Here is a 15,159-nt window from a genome sequence, read left to right on the forward strand (position 1 = left end):
AAAAAATCACGTCTTGAATACCACTGTAAAGGTTATAAAGACAAGGTAAGCTAGCGCCATCTATTAAATGCTACCGGTCAACCTCACTATCACTGCTCAGTCGCAACATTGCTATTGTGAAAAGGCTCTAAACCTGAATTAACTAATAATCTTTTCTCATTATCTATAATGTTGACTTGTGTACTTGTGAGAAAAATAAAAAACTTTTTTTTATTAATAATTAATACATTTTGTTGACACTCACACACAGCTCTCGCCACATCTCTTAGTGGTTAATATTAAATTCGGGAAGACTACGAAATTGGCCCGCGGGAGGTATTTATTACAACCGAATTGAAAACCTTATTTTATAGCGGGTAGGAGAAAGTGTAGGATACTAATACGATGGCAGTGTTTCCAGTCGTTGTACTTAAATTATTTGTAAAATTTGCTTATTTTTTTGCTGGTTTCAGTGTCACGATCCCCACCGGACCAATATGTATTAAGTTCAGGGAGCGTTTGAGTGGTGCGGACGACAACATCAACTTCGTACAAATTGGTCGTGCGGATCGCTCCGCGCGATCGGTCCGCGTGACATTAAAACCAGCCTTAGAGACTGATGTCGGTGTAAAAGTTTTTAAAGCGTTTTGAGCAATCACCGGCAATAATATCACACAGAAATAACTTAATTCACGAGCGTGACAGATATTTAGCATATTGTAAGACATTATTGCCTGTGACTGTGACCAAAATATTATATAATACATTGTCACTACTTTGAAAGAAACTTATATCTTCTTCTGACATTGAAGAGAAAAGTGTAGTAAGTATGTATGGAATGCGTATAGACTTACTACGTTTTAACTTTGAGGGGCAGTGTGAGATAAGAGATTTTTTTTTCAAAGTAGTGACGACATATATTTGTTTATTTACGTATCTATTCAGTGTCCAAAAATAAACAAATTTTAGGGTGTTGATAAAGTGATTTAAAGCTTTATACTGTGCAATGAGAAATGTAAGACTTTGAGTTTTGTGTTCTAACAGTTTTGAGCGCGAACCTTGGATCGTTCTTGAATATTTCCATCATTTTGTTTTATGCAAATAAGGTAGTGACATGGACAGTAATGTACATTTAATTGGCTCATTAAAAAGTTATTTCGAAGTCACTTTGATGTAAAATGAATTACTTTTCTCATTCCACCATGGCCTATCACACGAATGAGATGTTATGATAATTTATAAAAATTTAGAGGCTGCACACATTTCACGATGTGTGACGCCACTAAGTTCTAGTGTCTAAAGAACTGGTCTCACCAAAGGCGAGTAAGCGATGAGCTATCGGCAAAAGATTATTTTTTTTATAAATGGGCTTACTCTTACCACAGACTATCCACAGCCTCTGGCCACAGACTAGCTAGTGTAAATGAGAGAGATAGCGAGCGATTTATATTTCAACGCTCAACGACGAAATATAAACTGCTCGCGTTATCATTACGTCTCTCTTATTTACACGGCAGCGATATCTTTTTTAGTATCTATAGCCGATAGCTCATCGCTTACGCCGTGGCTTGCGTGGGCGACGATCGCGCGACAGCGATGTGACGCATACGAAATCAAACCTTATCGATATGGAAGTAGACGCTGCGATGAGACGCGACGGCGACGGTCGCGCGACAGTCGCGCGACCGTCGCCCACGCAAGACACGGCGTTACTCGCTTTTGGTGGGACCAGTATCTAAACGTGCCATTTGTGAGCTTGACAATGTCACCTGACAATAGTGTGATAATTGTCATGCGTCATTTAAACACTAGAATTTTTTAATCCCGACCATACCTTTAATTTTAATTTACTATATTGAGCGTGGCCTTAACACCCTGTATGTATGTATAGTCATAGATTAAATATAGAAGATCATACCATCCCATACATTAAAATGCGACCGCCTAAGAATGCGCATACACTACACCACACATAGATGGCGCCACAAAAAAATGTCTTGTAGCTTTCGATTACCTATACTTGTAGATGGCGTTAAGTGTCATTTTTGACATAGATTTATGGCTCGAAAGTGACACTTAACGTCAATCTACAAGTAATCGATGGCAACAATGCATTTTTTGTGGCGCCATCTATGTGTGTTGTAGTGTATGCGCGTTCTTAGGTGGTCGCATTTTATAGTATGGGATGGTATGACCTTATATTTAATCTATGGTATAGTCTAATATCGACATATGTCCGCCTAACGATTTGGCAACATACGTTTTAGACCATCCAACGAAGACTTATGATGATAAAGATGATAATTTAAAATTATTACTACACTTATTCCCTAGTTTTCGACGATCACAATCTTCGTTGAATGGGATATCTTTAATGACTACGATTCGCATACATACGATTTTATAATAAAATTTCTTAGTGTTTGTGACAATATTAAGAGCGCTGGCGCACAAAATTATATTATTTAAACAAAAATTATTATTTTTTGGATTTTATGTAATAATGAATTTAAACACGGAATTACCCATGGTGGAAACTGAATAAAATTATGTATTAATTAACATGACTGTTAAAATATAAACCTATCTGTATGAATATTTTGACTTTTCAGGCTTGTAGATGTATGTAATATGTATACATAAGATGTTTAAAACACTCCGATAAAGTACCGTCACTGTACATAATAATTCTGTTGATTGAACTTTATCGCAGATCGCGTGCGAGAAAAATACACGAATCGCGCGCGAGCGACAGAGATATAAGAAAGGTCAATGTCCTCAATTATTTATTGACGCGACGAACCTTTAGTAAGTAGGTCAATAATATGGTTGTTTATAACCAGATTTCGGTATTCGATAAAAGCTTAAGCAAGTTAAAATTCCTATAATAGGAATCATCAATAGGACTGTTTTAAATAAGTATAAAATGTAAAACTATTGGTCATTTATAAACTCAACAATCAATTGCAGAAAACGAGTTAAAGCTAACAGGCTTTATATATGATGCCAATAAATTTAATTTACAATAAAAACGAATATAAAAGCGTACCTATCTATAAAATGGGTCCTAGGGTCCAAGGAACCCCAGGGTCTAATGGACCCAAGGGTCCAATGGACCCAAAAGCCGTCTAGAATCAACCTGAGGCGGCAGAAATATCCAACCCGTAATACTAGCCCGTCTGTTACGGACCAGTAATAAAGTATCTGCCGTTTAAAACTTTTTTCATCACACTCGAGCACTATGAAAACGGGTCAATGACCCGGGTCATATTATAAGGAAGACCTGTTTTAATTGTACTTGAGTGTTTGTCGTTGAAACCGGGAATTGAAGAACAGAAAGTCCTAAATATAAGGATAATCTGTCCTAAAATACGGAGTAAGACACACTATTGATGAAAATAGAAAAAAATCTCAATAGTTTGCCTTCAACGATGATTTTTTTTAAACGACGGATATGGTCCATACAGCGGGTCAAAGAACGGAATGAAAGAGCAGAATAAAAACAGCTTAACGTAAACAATTAATTATACCTTAATAATAAACGTAATAAAAAATAAACATACTTTGCTTCGATTTCAGTCACTCGTCGAAATTAGTTTCAAATTACAAACATCTACTGTTATTTTTTTCGTAAATGCAGTAAAGTATACAGTAAACCTTTGGGTTTTAATAGATATTTATAATTTGAAACTTTATTATAAAAAAGATTAACATTGCATCCATAATAAGGGTATCACCACTATATACCTACATAAAAGTCTCAAGCAAACATCAACCATAAAAAACAGTAAAATATAAATCATTTTACTATAAAAAATCTCCCTCGACGTTAAAAATATCTTAAAACTACACGAATACGTCACGATTTCGTACAACATGGATCTAGACAGTCGATTTGCGACTTGCGCCGTGGTTTGCGTCGACACACCTCGGACATACCTTCGACACACCTCGGACATACCTTCGACACACCTCGGACACTGGCGATCAAATATATGGAACAAACGCGTTCCTACGCACACAGTCTAAGCTTGTGTAGGTCAACATGTACCATGCTTGTGAGTGAGATAAGACAACAATCCCCACGTTGACATAGCAATTTTATTTTGAGTTTTTCCCATATTTTTTATATGGGAGTTTCCTAGGACTGGCTGGTCTCGCCTTTGAGATCCGGTGACTATGTGGTTACCGAGAGCGGATGGACGGCACTTTAGCGGGAGGCAGAGTGGCCATCCTGAACGACAGTACTCTTTATTTTATTATACTGTGGCTTCTATCTCTTGTCTTAGGTATCAAGTGTCTTAGGTAGGAGCCGTCGATGAACTAAGGATGATAGGCGACCGTCGTCCTCGCATGCCACGGCGTCAGTACGAAGCATACCGTTTTCGAACGAGTGACTGTACCGATTAAATACATCAGGTAACGAGACGTATAACTGGGGCGAATCAATTTTTTTATTAATGGAAATCTCTTTTACAAGCCGAAGGTCACTCTCACTCTATACCAAAACTTTTTTTTTTAATGCTTTTCTAGTGTATTAGAGATAGAACATAACGGGTCAGTGTACGGAATTCTTCGTGATTAGTATTCTTACTTCAAGATAAGAGCTAGAGACTACGAGAGATAGAAAGGAACAAAAGATACTCGCTCCCGTTTAAATCAAAGAGAGAACGAGCGATATGTAGTTCATCGCTCTGCGACGAACTATAACTCGCTTGCGTTATCATTGCATCTCTTTCATTTACACGGGAGCGACTATCTTTTTTTCGTTTTTATCGCAGATAGCTCATCGCTTAGGTACTCGCTTTTGGTTTATAAGAAACTTTAATAATTTAAATATTTTCTTTCAGAGACTTACTTCTTAAATATGGTACCTTCGGCCTAACACTGTCAGACTATCTGTCATGACAGTTATCTCACTCTCACATAGATTCGCCCCCTAAGCCTAACTAAAGTGACGGGCCTCGGTGGGTGCGTACCCAATCTATCTTCCAGACAAAATGTATACATACATACATTTTATACTTACATACATTTTGGCTCTCGAAGATAGCTTTACCAATAAATAATATGTCACGTGAAAACACACGGGCGGGGGTTATGTGCGAATGCGTTACTTTTTTTAATTGGTTGTAATAATAGCGTTAAAATAAAGATGTTAGTATCAATAATACGATATAAAGCGTAAATGTGTATGGAAAAAGCGTATGATTTATTTCAAGGGAAATTCAAAAGGCATAAAAAATGTATGATCAGTCTCAAATAGGTCAGACATTATTTCTTACTAATATCTTTATTAAAACGCTATTTTCATACTAAAACATAGTTTTCGCTTGGAACTGGTACTGTTTGATTTTGAATGGGCTTTAAATCTACGGTTAATACTTGTCTAGGGTGGTTTTAAAATAGTAAACGTTAAATTCTTGTTACTTAATTGCAAGATGCGTCTAAGGCCTGTTTCACACTGTGCAACCCAAAGATGACAATTTTCAAGTCTCGTCGTGTGACTCTTAAATAAACGTAAAATCTTGATGACAACTAGTCATCCTTTAGGTTGCGTCGTGCAAAGCAGACTTTATCCTCTAGCCAGCCACGAATCAAAACAAATGAATGACAATGAGTTGCGTACTCGTGCTCGACTGCATATATCTGGCGCGATTACAAGTATGGACTCGCGCGCGAGAACGTAAGTCATAATAACTTTTCTGGACAGTTAGAGATAAGACGCTTATATTCTGCCAGTTTTAGGTAGGTAGTTCACAAAAAAACATCCGCACCCCCGCCCAACGATGGCACTCGCCGCTTTGCGGCATAAGCTAAACGGCAACCAAGCCGAAAGAGATTACAAAAACGAAAAAAAAAATTTAAAGCATTATCTGAGTTTGACTAACAGCGTAGCAATCTTTGGTTCGGCCCGCGATCAATTCCTCAATCACAAGCGCTCGGCTCGGCTTAGTTAAGCCCGACCAATCAGAGACCCGTTCTGATTCGCGTCCAATCAGAGGGTGGGTTGCTTCTCTCTGATTGGTTAGTTGTTGCCGGGCTACGCGTGTCGCTTGGCGTGCAGCGCGAGATGGTCGGAGCGGCTGAAGCAGCGCTCGCAATGGCGGCAGCGGAAAGGTTTGGCGCCGGTGTGTTTGCGGTAGTGCCGGGTCAGCTCATCTGAGCGTGCGAAACGCCATTCGCAGCCGTCCCATGAGCACTTGTACGGTTTTTCACCTGGAATTGTTAGGGTTTTTGATTAATATTGACATATTATTACATCTAGGTACTTATACATAGGTATATTGCCTACAGATAGTGTGTACAAAGATCTTAGAGTCGTCGATTAGACAGAAAGGGTTTGGATTCGGGACAGATAAGTAAGGCACGGTCTTTGCTATCGGACGCTAAGATATGCTTTTTTTATGGGATAGGAGGCAAACGAGCAGGTGAGGCTTCGGTAATTTACACACAGATAACTATTTAGATTAAACAAAAACTTCTTCTAAGTATATAGAAGGGTTCTGTTAAGTGGTCTATGACTAATGACTGAAGACTTGACGACTTCTTCGCTCACCAAATCATTGCGATACGAGAATGTCGCCAGCACTTTGACATACCTCAATGGATAATTTTGACGACCGGTTTGGCCTAGCGCGTAGTAGCTAAGCCCAGTTCGAATACCGGTAAGGGCATTGATTTGTGTGATGAGCACAGATATTTGTTCCCGAGTCCGAATGGATGTTTTCTATGTAGGTATATACTTAGGTATTTATAAAAAGAAAAAAAAATATGTATGTCAATGTCTGAGTACCCACAACACAAGCCTTCTTGAGCTTACCGTGGGACTCAGTCAATCTGTGTAAGACTGTCCTAGAATATTTATTTATTTATTTATAATATTTTTTCATCGTGTTTACACGAAAATGCGATGCTATTTCAGCCAGACTCAGTATAAAAAGTATTGAAATGGACTGAAGTGGCTTGACAAATACGGACTTTTCCGAGAAAACACGATAAAAATCTAGCATGCACTACATCTGTAAGTATGTAATGCACGTTTGTGCATGCATGCTCACCTACTTACGTTCAACTGAGCCCGCTCTATGCGCTCAGGTGTTACGCTCGAAAGCCTACAGCAAAGGGGAACTAATTTTACAAGTGCCGTGCATATGATAAGCTGGAAATGGAACATTATGAAATGTGACAAGATTATTTTACCTGTAAAGCTGCTGCACAAGTAGATATAGACACAGACATATGTAACTCCGTATAGACATCTACAGTCTGAGAAAAAAACGAACCTCAGGACCATATAGGAAAAGGTACGGAGGCCTGGATGGTGTTACACCTTTGGGGGACGCTCGGCTAGATGGCGCTAATATTAATATTTGCCATTTTAACACATATCAAGCTACGAATATGGGCCAAATTGTCAAAACTGAGGTTCAAAAGTTTTAAGCCTGTGTCGGAGATGGCAGTCTATGCACTGTGATTACACATTTTACTTTGACAGTAACTCTCTTTAATACTCTATCCTCTTTGGTACTGTCCAATTAACCAAAATAAAATATTACCAAATTTTATTATGACTTAAAAACAGCAAAAAAATATTTTAAAAATAGGTATGCCTTTACGTAATCAGGTGAAAACAACACATTCCTGTTAGTCTATAGATTATCTGTGCATCAGGTCATTCTACTCGAAAACAACATATAAGTACTAATGTTAAATGTAATATTATACTTATTATACTTCCAAATGTCCCACTAGATGTCGTTGATAAACTGTCATATAAAAGCTGCCTCACGCTATTAAGATTTTTCTGCAATACTATAAGTAGCTAGTTTGATTATGGAATAAACGAGTTTTAAGTTGTCAAGAAAGTGTTTATTTACAAAAGGTAGGAAGTGCAGTGCAGTATAGTGAGTGAACATTGGTCCTTCGAACCGGATAATCGTGAGTACAGTGACAGTGGAAATAAAAGTGAAGTGTCAAAAACTTAGTTAATTTTCGCGGTAACATAGACTTAGAATATTTCGCGTGAAAAAAGACTTAGTGCAATTTCGAGTGAATTTAGGACTTAGAAAAAATCCGTCGAAAAAACACTTAGTCAAAAAACCGTGAAAATTAAACACTTAGAAAAATTTGCTGAAATTTGGACTTAGTTGATTTTGTGAATTCTTGGACTTAGCGTAATTTCGGGTGAAAAATAACTTTGAAAAATTGTGTTCAAAATTAACTTAGAATAACTATAGACTTTGATTCTGTCAAACACTTAGCAAATTTTAAACAACAATGGCTAACATAGCATCACAAGAAGAACTGTTTAGTCAGATTAAAAGGCTTTACACTAACCACAAGAAAACTTCGGCAACGCGTTATTCACAGAGTTACTTGAAAATACGCATAGAGTCGCTTGAAGAGTATTGGAATCAATTCCTTACTGAACACCGAGATTTCCTCAAGTCTTCAGAAGACGCCGAAGAGAAAAAGGAATTGAAAGCGCTCTATAACAATGTGGAAGATTTCTATATGGAGTTCAAGACTAGTTTGTTGGAACTGACGGAACCTGTCACAACCCAAGATAGTGCCTCACCTCAAGCGCCTCAGGCAGCTCAACCCCAAGTTGTCACGAAGAGTAAACTCCCGCCGATAAACCTTCCTTCGTTTTCTGGTGATTACCAAGAGTGGATGCACTTCAAGGATTTGTTTATGTCGATGGTACACAATGAGCCGGGTCTGAGTGACGTACACAAGCATCATTACTTGAGGTCAAGCTTGAAGGGTGAAGCAGAACAAGTCGTCCGTCATTTCGAACTCACAGCTGCCAACTATGGGAAGGCTTGGAACGCCTTAGTTTGCCGCTACAACAACGATAGAGTGATAGCTAATACCGTACTGAATCGCCTGCTCAGTCAGAAGAAACTCACTAACGAATGCTCGAAAGGCCTCAAGGATCTTCTTGATACTACAAACCAGTGTCTCAGTAGTCTAGCGAATTTGAAGATTGACACAACTACTTGGGATTCGATCATCGTGCATATTGTAGTATCCAAGTTAGATAGTGAAACTCACAAAGCTTGGGAGCAATCACTTGGGTCATCAACAGAGTTACCCACTTTTAACAAGCTCACATCATACTTAGAGGGACGATTCAGAGCAATGGAAATGGTACAAGCGACACAAAAGAAAGAGAAAAAAGAGATCACATTTCAACAATCAGCTACTGCACCTAAAGTAAAGAGTGTGAGATCTTTCACCACTGAAGTTGATACGGAATGCACTTATTGTAAGAAAAGTCACTACATCTGTCACTGCACTGAATTTGCACAACTAGAAATAGACCAACGCAAAGATTTTGTAAAGAACAACAACTTATGCTTCAATTGCCTTGTCAAAGGACATTCCATACGGAACTGTAGACAAGCCACAACGTGTAGAACCTGTAATCGCAAACACCATACGCTATTGCACCACCAGAGTTTAGCTGCGAATACAGTCACAATGGAGACACCCACAGAACCTGATGACGCACAAACTAAGCAACTCACAAGTCTGAAGGTTTCACAAAAAGGCAAACAAGTGATACTAGCCACAACACAGATATATCTGAAGGATAGCAGTGGTTCTCTCGTACAACTCAGAGCCCTTATTGACCAAGGCTCAGAAGGGACTTTCATTACAGAGTCTGCTGTGCAACTGCTGCGCCTGAAGAAGACTTTACAGCCAGCTAATATCACCGGTTTAGAGCACCAATCTTCACAGCCAAGATATGTCGTTAACTTAGAGATTTACTCACCAATAGACACTCACTACATAATGCAAGTTAACGCTCACGTACTCTCAAAGATTAATGGATGGTTACCCTCAAAGGAGTTTGACATCTCACAATGGCCTGCCCTCTCCCAATTGCAATTAGCGGATCCTCACATGCAATCACCGGGACCTATTGATGTTCTACTGGGCGCTGAGGTCTATGCATTTATTCTGCTAGATGGACTACAGAAATACAACCATGACAAACTTATAGCACAAAACTCGAAACTCGGATGGTTTGTCTCTGGAGCATCAGGATCACGAAGTAATCTACCACCCCACAATATAGTAGCTCACCACGCACTCGTCGAGGTAGATCAACTCCTCCGCAAATTCTGGGAGACTGAAGAGTACAAACCACATGAGAAACCGATGACACATCTTGAGACACAATGTGAAGAACACTATAAAGAAACTCACTCTAGACAAGAAGATGGTCGTTACGTCGTACGTTTACCGTTTAAAGATGATCATGAGAAGAACTTAGGCAACTCTCGACAAATCGCACTACAGAGACTGATGCACATGGAGAAGAGATTTGCAAACAAGCCTAAATTCCAAAAAGATTATGCCGACTTCATTGATCAGTATCAGAAGCTGAATCACTTAGAAGATGTAGACCCACAACATAAGCCAGCTCACAAAGTCTACCATCTCCCACATCATGCTGTGATAAGAGAGTCCAGCACCACAACCAAGCTTCGCGTGGTCTTTGATGGAACAGCACAGCCCTCAGATGGCTCATCTCTGAACGACGAGTTACTAATCGGACCACCACTACTGCAAGACTTACGAGATCTCATAGTTCGTTGGCGTACTCACAAGATTTGTCTGCTTGCTGATGTAAAGCAAATGTACCGCCAAATACTCGTCGCTAAAGAAGATGTAGACTATCAGCGCATACTGTGGCGTGCATCCCCACAAGATGAAATCGTCGAGAAGCGTTTGTTGACTGTGACGTACGGTACATCATGTGCTCCGTTCCTCGCTATTCGCACACTGAAACAGCTTGCACAAGATGAAAAAGAGAAATTCCCAGACTTAGTTGAAGTCATAAGCAACGACTTTTATATGGATGACTTACTCACTGGTGCGAATGACGTGGAACAAGCCACTAAGTTACAGAGTCGTATCACACAAGCTATGGCTAAAGGTAAATTTGAAATGCACAAATGGGCATCCAACAGTCCTGACGTCTTGAAGAATATACCAAACTCAGAAAAAACTAATCAACCAAGTATCGAGATCAAGCTTGATGATACCATCAAAGCTTTGGGTATCAAATGGAACTCACATCGAGATGTTTTCGAACTTAAGATAGATATTTCAGAACCCACAGAACGCTTTACCAAAACGTCAGTACTGTCGGACATTGCTAAATCATATGACCCTTTAGGTTTCTTAGGGCCTGTGATTATCACTGCAAAAATGTTTTTGCAAAAACTTTGGTTAAGTGGTATAGGTTGGACTGATGAACTTCCTCTCGAACTTGCCACAGAGTGGTCAAACTACAGGGACCAGCTCTGTCACATGCCGACCTTGTATTTAGATCGCTGGGTTCACACACAATTTGACGGCAAGGAAAAAGTGGAAATTCATGGGTTCAGTGATGCCTCTTGTTTAGCTTACGCCGCTGTTGTTTACTTGCGAGTAATCACGCCCCGCGGAATCCACGTGTCACTTATCATTGCTAAAACAAAGGTGGCACCTGTGAAACAAGTATCAGTCGCACGATTGGAGTTGTGTGGCGCGGTACTGCTCTCGAAGTTACTCAAAAACGTTCAGCACAGTCTTAAATTGCCAGAGGACTCTGTCTTTGCGTGGACAGATTCGATGATTGTCTTAGCGTGGCTTCGAAGAAACCCTAGCACTTGGAAAACGTACGTAGCCAATCGAGTCACTGAGACTATTAATAATGTAAGTAGTGGCCGGTGGCACCACATCAAATCGGCTGATAACCCAGCAGACGTTGCGTCGCGTGGCATTCGTCCCGATCTTTTTAAAGACTGTGAATTGTGGTGGCGCGGACCTACTATACTTCACCAAATGAATGATTTTGATGATTGTCGTTCGCTCTCTCTCGACATCCCAACAACACAACTCGAAGCCAAAGAAAATTCGAAAGGAAATGATAGTAAGATAGTAGCACTTAAAGCTGGTGTATCGAATGAGAGTGATGACCGACTTACATATTTGGCTAGATTTTCTACTCTCACTAAATTGATTCGCGTTACAGCGTACCTGTTACGGTTTGTAAAACTGTGTAAAGCACATGTTGATGCAAAACATAATCAGACAGTGTCGGAGACTTTTCCTCAGCATCTTACAGTTACTGAATTGAGATATGCCACCAAAGTTTGCATTCGACTCTCTCAGGAATTTTGGTTTCAGGAAGAGTTATATATGCTGAGAAAAGGCCAAATGCTTCCGAAATCTGATGTTTTAACCTCACTTGTCCCATTCATTGATACAAATGGCATTATTCGAGTTACCGGACGTATACGTAATGCTAATGTACACTTTGATACAAAATCACCTGTCGTTCTAACTTCGAAATGTCATTTCGCTTCTTTAGTTGTAAATGATGCTCATATTCATTGTTTGCACGGAGGTCCTACACTGACTCTGAACGGAATTCGTAGCAAATATTGGATAATCGGTGCTAAGAATTTAGTTAGGAAGGTTATTCATAAATGTATTCCTTGTTTCAAACAGTCTGCAACACCGATCAACCAATTGATGGGTCAGTTACCTGCGTGTCGTGTAACGCCAGATAAGCCCTTCCGCAAAAGTGGAGTGGATTTTGCTGGTCCAGTACAGTTAAAATTGTACCCTGGTAGATGTCAACGTACATGTAAAGCCTACATTGCCTTGTTTGTGTGCACCGTGACTAAGGCCATTCACTTAGAACTTGTGAGTGACTTGTCCTCGGCTGCTTTTATTGCTGCTTTTCGTCGTTTCACTTCTAGACGCGGTCATTGTAGTGATCTGTGGAGCGACTGTGGTACCAATTTCGTTGGAGCCTCTAAAGAGCTCGACACTATGTTTAGGAATCGGAACTCAGAAGTAGTTGGAGAAATATCTGAGGTTTTGGCAAATGATCAAACCACATGGCACTTTATTCCTCCTGGCTCACCACATTTTGGTGGACTCTGGGAAGCCGGCGTGAAGTCGATAAAGTCACATCTGAAGCGTGTCATCGGGCAGACTCTTTTGACCTTTGAAGAGTATGCCACACTGTTGACTCAAGTGGAGTCCTGTGTAAATTCGCGGCCTTTAACTCCCATCAGTAATTCTATTGATGATGCTTCTCCAATTACACCGGGACATTTTCTTATAGGCGAAGCTCCTGTCACTGTTCCGGAAGAAAGTCTCACAACTGTGCCCGTATCTCGTCTGGATCGTTGGCAATTGCTCCAAAGGATGTTGCAATCGCTTTGGGCTCGTTGGAGTGCTGAGTATTTAACAACACTTCAAAACCGTTATAAATGGACCGTGACTAATCCTGATCCTGATATTGGAACAGTAGTTTTGGTCAAAGATGAAAGACTCCCTCCCGGAAAGTGGTTGTTAGGTCGTATTGTAGATAAGCATCCTGGTAGAGATGGTTTGACACGAGTAGTCACGTTGAAATTAAAAAATGGTACTGTTCGCAGACCCATTGCTAAAATTTGTCCTCTACCTCTGGATTCTTAACTATCGTTTTAAGAAGTTAATGTGTCTTAGTTTTGTGAAGAATAACACTACTTGAGTATTACTACGCAATTTAATCTTAATACTATTGATTCATGTTATTACTTCACTAGTTTGCTTCGTTTTGTTTACATGGATCTTTATGAAGGACAAGTCGTCCTTGGCGGCCGATAATGTTAAATGTAATATTATACTTATTATACTTCCAAATGTCCCACTAGATGTCGTTGATAAACTGTCATATAAAAGCTGCCTCACGCTATTAAGATTTTTCTGCAATACTATAAGTAGCTAGTTTGATTATGGAATAAACGAGTTTTAAGTTGTCAAGAAAGTGTTTATTTACAAAAGGTAGGAAGTGCAGTGCAGTATAGTGAGTGAACAACTTACCTACGTTACTTATTACGTTTACCGCAATAAAGTAGTCCGTACCGTCTGTCCGTCTGTCCGTCTGTCCGTCCGTCCGTCCGTCCGTCCGTCCGTCCGTCCGTCCGTCCGTCCGTCTGTCTGTCTGTCTGTCTGTCTGTTTGACTGTCTGTCTGTGTGTGTGTCTGTCTGTGGCATCGTAGCTCCCGAACGGATGAACCGATTTGGATTTAGTTTTTTTTGTCTGAAAGCTGAGTTAGTTGGGACGTCGGGAGTGTTCTTAGCCATGTTTCATGAAAATCGGTCCACTATGTCGCGGTCGGGGGTTTTTTCAAAATTTTAATTTTGTGGTTAGGTTATATTGTATAATTGATGTCAAATACTACAGAAGACAATCATTTATTGGGCCAAGTTCGATATGAGTCTAATAGCCTATTTATTTGTAAGTATATGGGTGTACCAAGCGAGAATTTTTTTGCTAGGATCAGTTGCTGTAGGTTGAATTGGTCTATATTACCACAAGATGGTGTATAAGGAATTTCGAGCTTACCACGCATCAGCGCCATCCCAGTGTACGAATGAATCACCTACGTCTATAACTGAGTGCATATTTACCTGTATGTTTCCGACTGTTCGTTTGTGTGCCTTCAAGTGCGAGCTCTTGGTATACGCCTTGTCACAGGCAGGGAACTCATAGCTATGGACCGAACGTCGTGGATCATTAACTATAACTGTCCGTAAGTGGCTGTATATTTACCTATGTGTGTCCGTTTGTGTGCCTTCAAGTGTGAGCTCTAGGTATACACTTTGTCACAGAAAGAGAACTTACAACGATGGACCTTACGTCGGGAATCAGCGACAATAAGTTACTGCCTATAACTGGGTGTATGTGTGTCTTGTACCATAACTGGATGTATATGCACCTGTGCCTTGTGTTGTGATATTTACCTGCGTGTGTCCGACTGTCTGTTTGTGTGCCTTCAAGTGTGAGATTTTGGTATACACCTTGTCACAGGCAGGGAACTCACAATAATGGACCTGACGTCGTAAATCAGCTATAATAAGTTACTGCCTATAACTGGGTGTATGTGTGCCTAGTACCATGACTGGATGTATATGCACCTGTGCCTTGTGTTGTGATATTTACCTGTGTATGTCCGACTGTCCGTTTGTGTGCCTTTGTGTGAGCTTTTGGTATACACCTTGTCACAGGCAGGGAACTCACAATGATGGATGCATGTCTATAAGTGGGTGTATATTGCCTTGTACCATAACTGGATGTATATGCACCGTTTGTGTGCTTTGTGTTGTGATATTTAC

At 40.0% G+C, this 15,159-nt stretch overlaps 1 protein-coding gene across 3 annotated transcripts in view; it reads right to left on the minus strand.

The window, feature by feature from the left end:
• Positions 1–2,117: 2,117 nt before the first annotated feature.
• The window catches only part of LOC125240692 (Krueppel-like factor 8), a 181,300-nt gene continuing 168,258 nt past the window's right edge, over positions 2,118–15,159 (minus strand). For all 3 annotated transcript variants that reach the window (XM_048148709.1, XM_048148710.1, XM_048148708.1), the window contains one exon: positions 2,118–6,198. In XM_048148709.1, coding sequence (XP_048004666.1) covers positions 6,023–6,198 — 176 coding nt within the window. In that variant the 3' untranslated portion in view covers positions 2,118–6,022. The remainder of the gene's footprint in view (positions 6,199–15,159) is intronic.

The sequence above is a fragment of the Leguminivora glycinivorella genome, chromosome Z, assembly GCF_023078275.1.
Source record: "Leguminivora glycinivorella isolate SPB_JAAS2020 chromosome Z, LegGlyc_1.1, whole genome shotgun sequence".
NCBI lineage: Eukaryota > Metazoa > Arthropoda > Insecta > Lepidoptera > Tortricidae > Leguminivora > Leguminivora glycinivorella.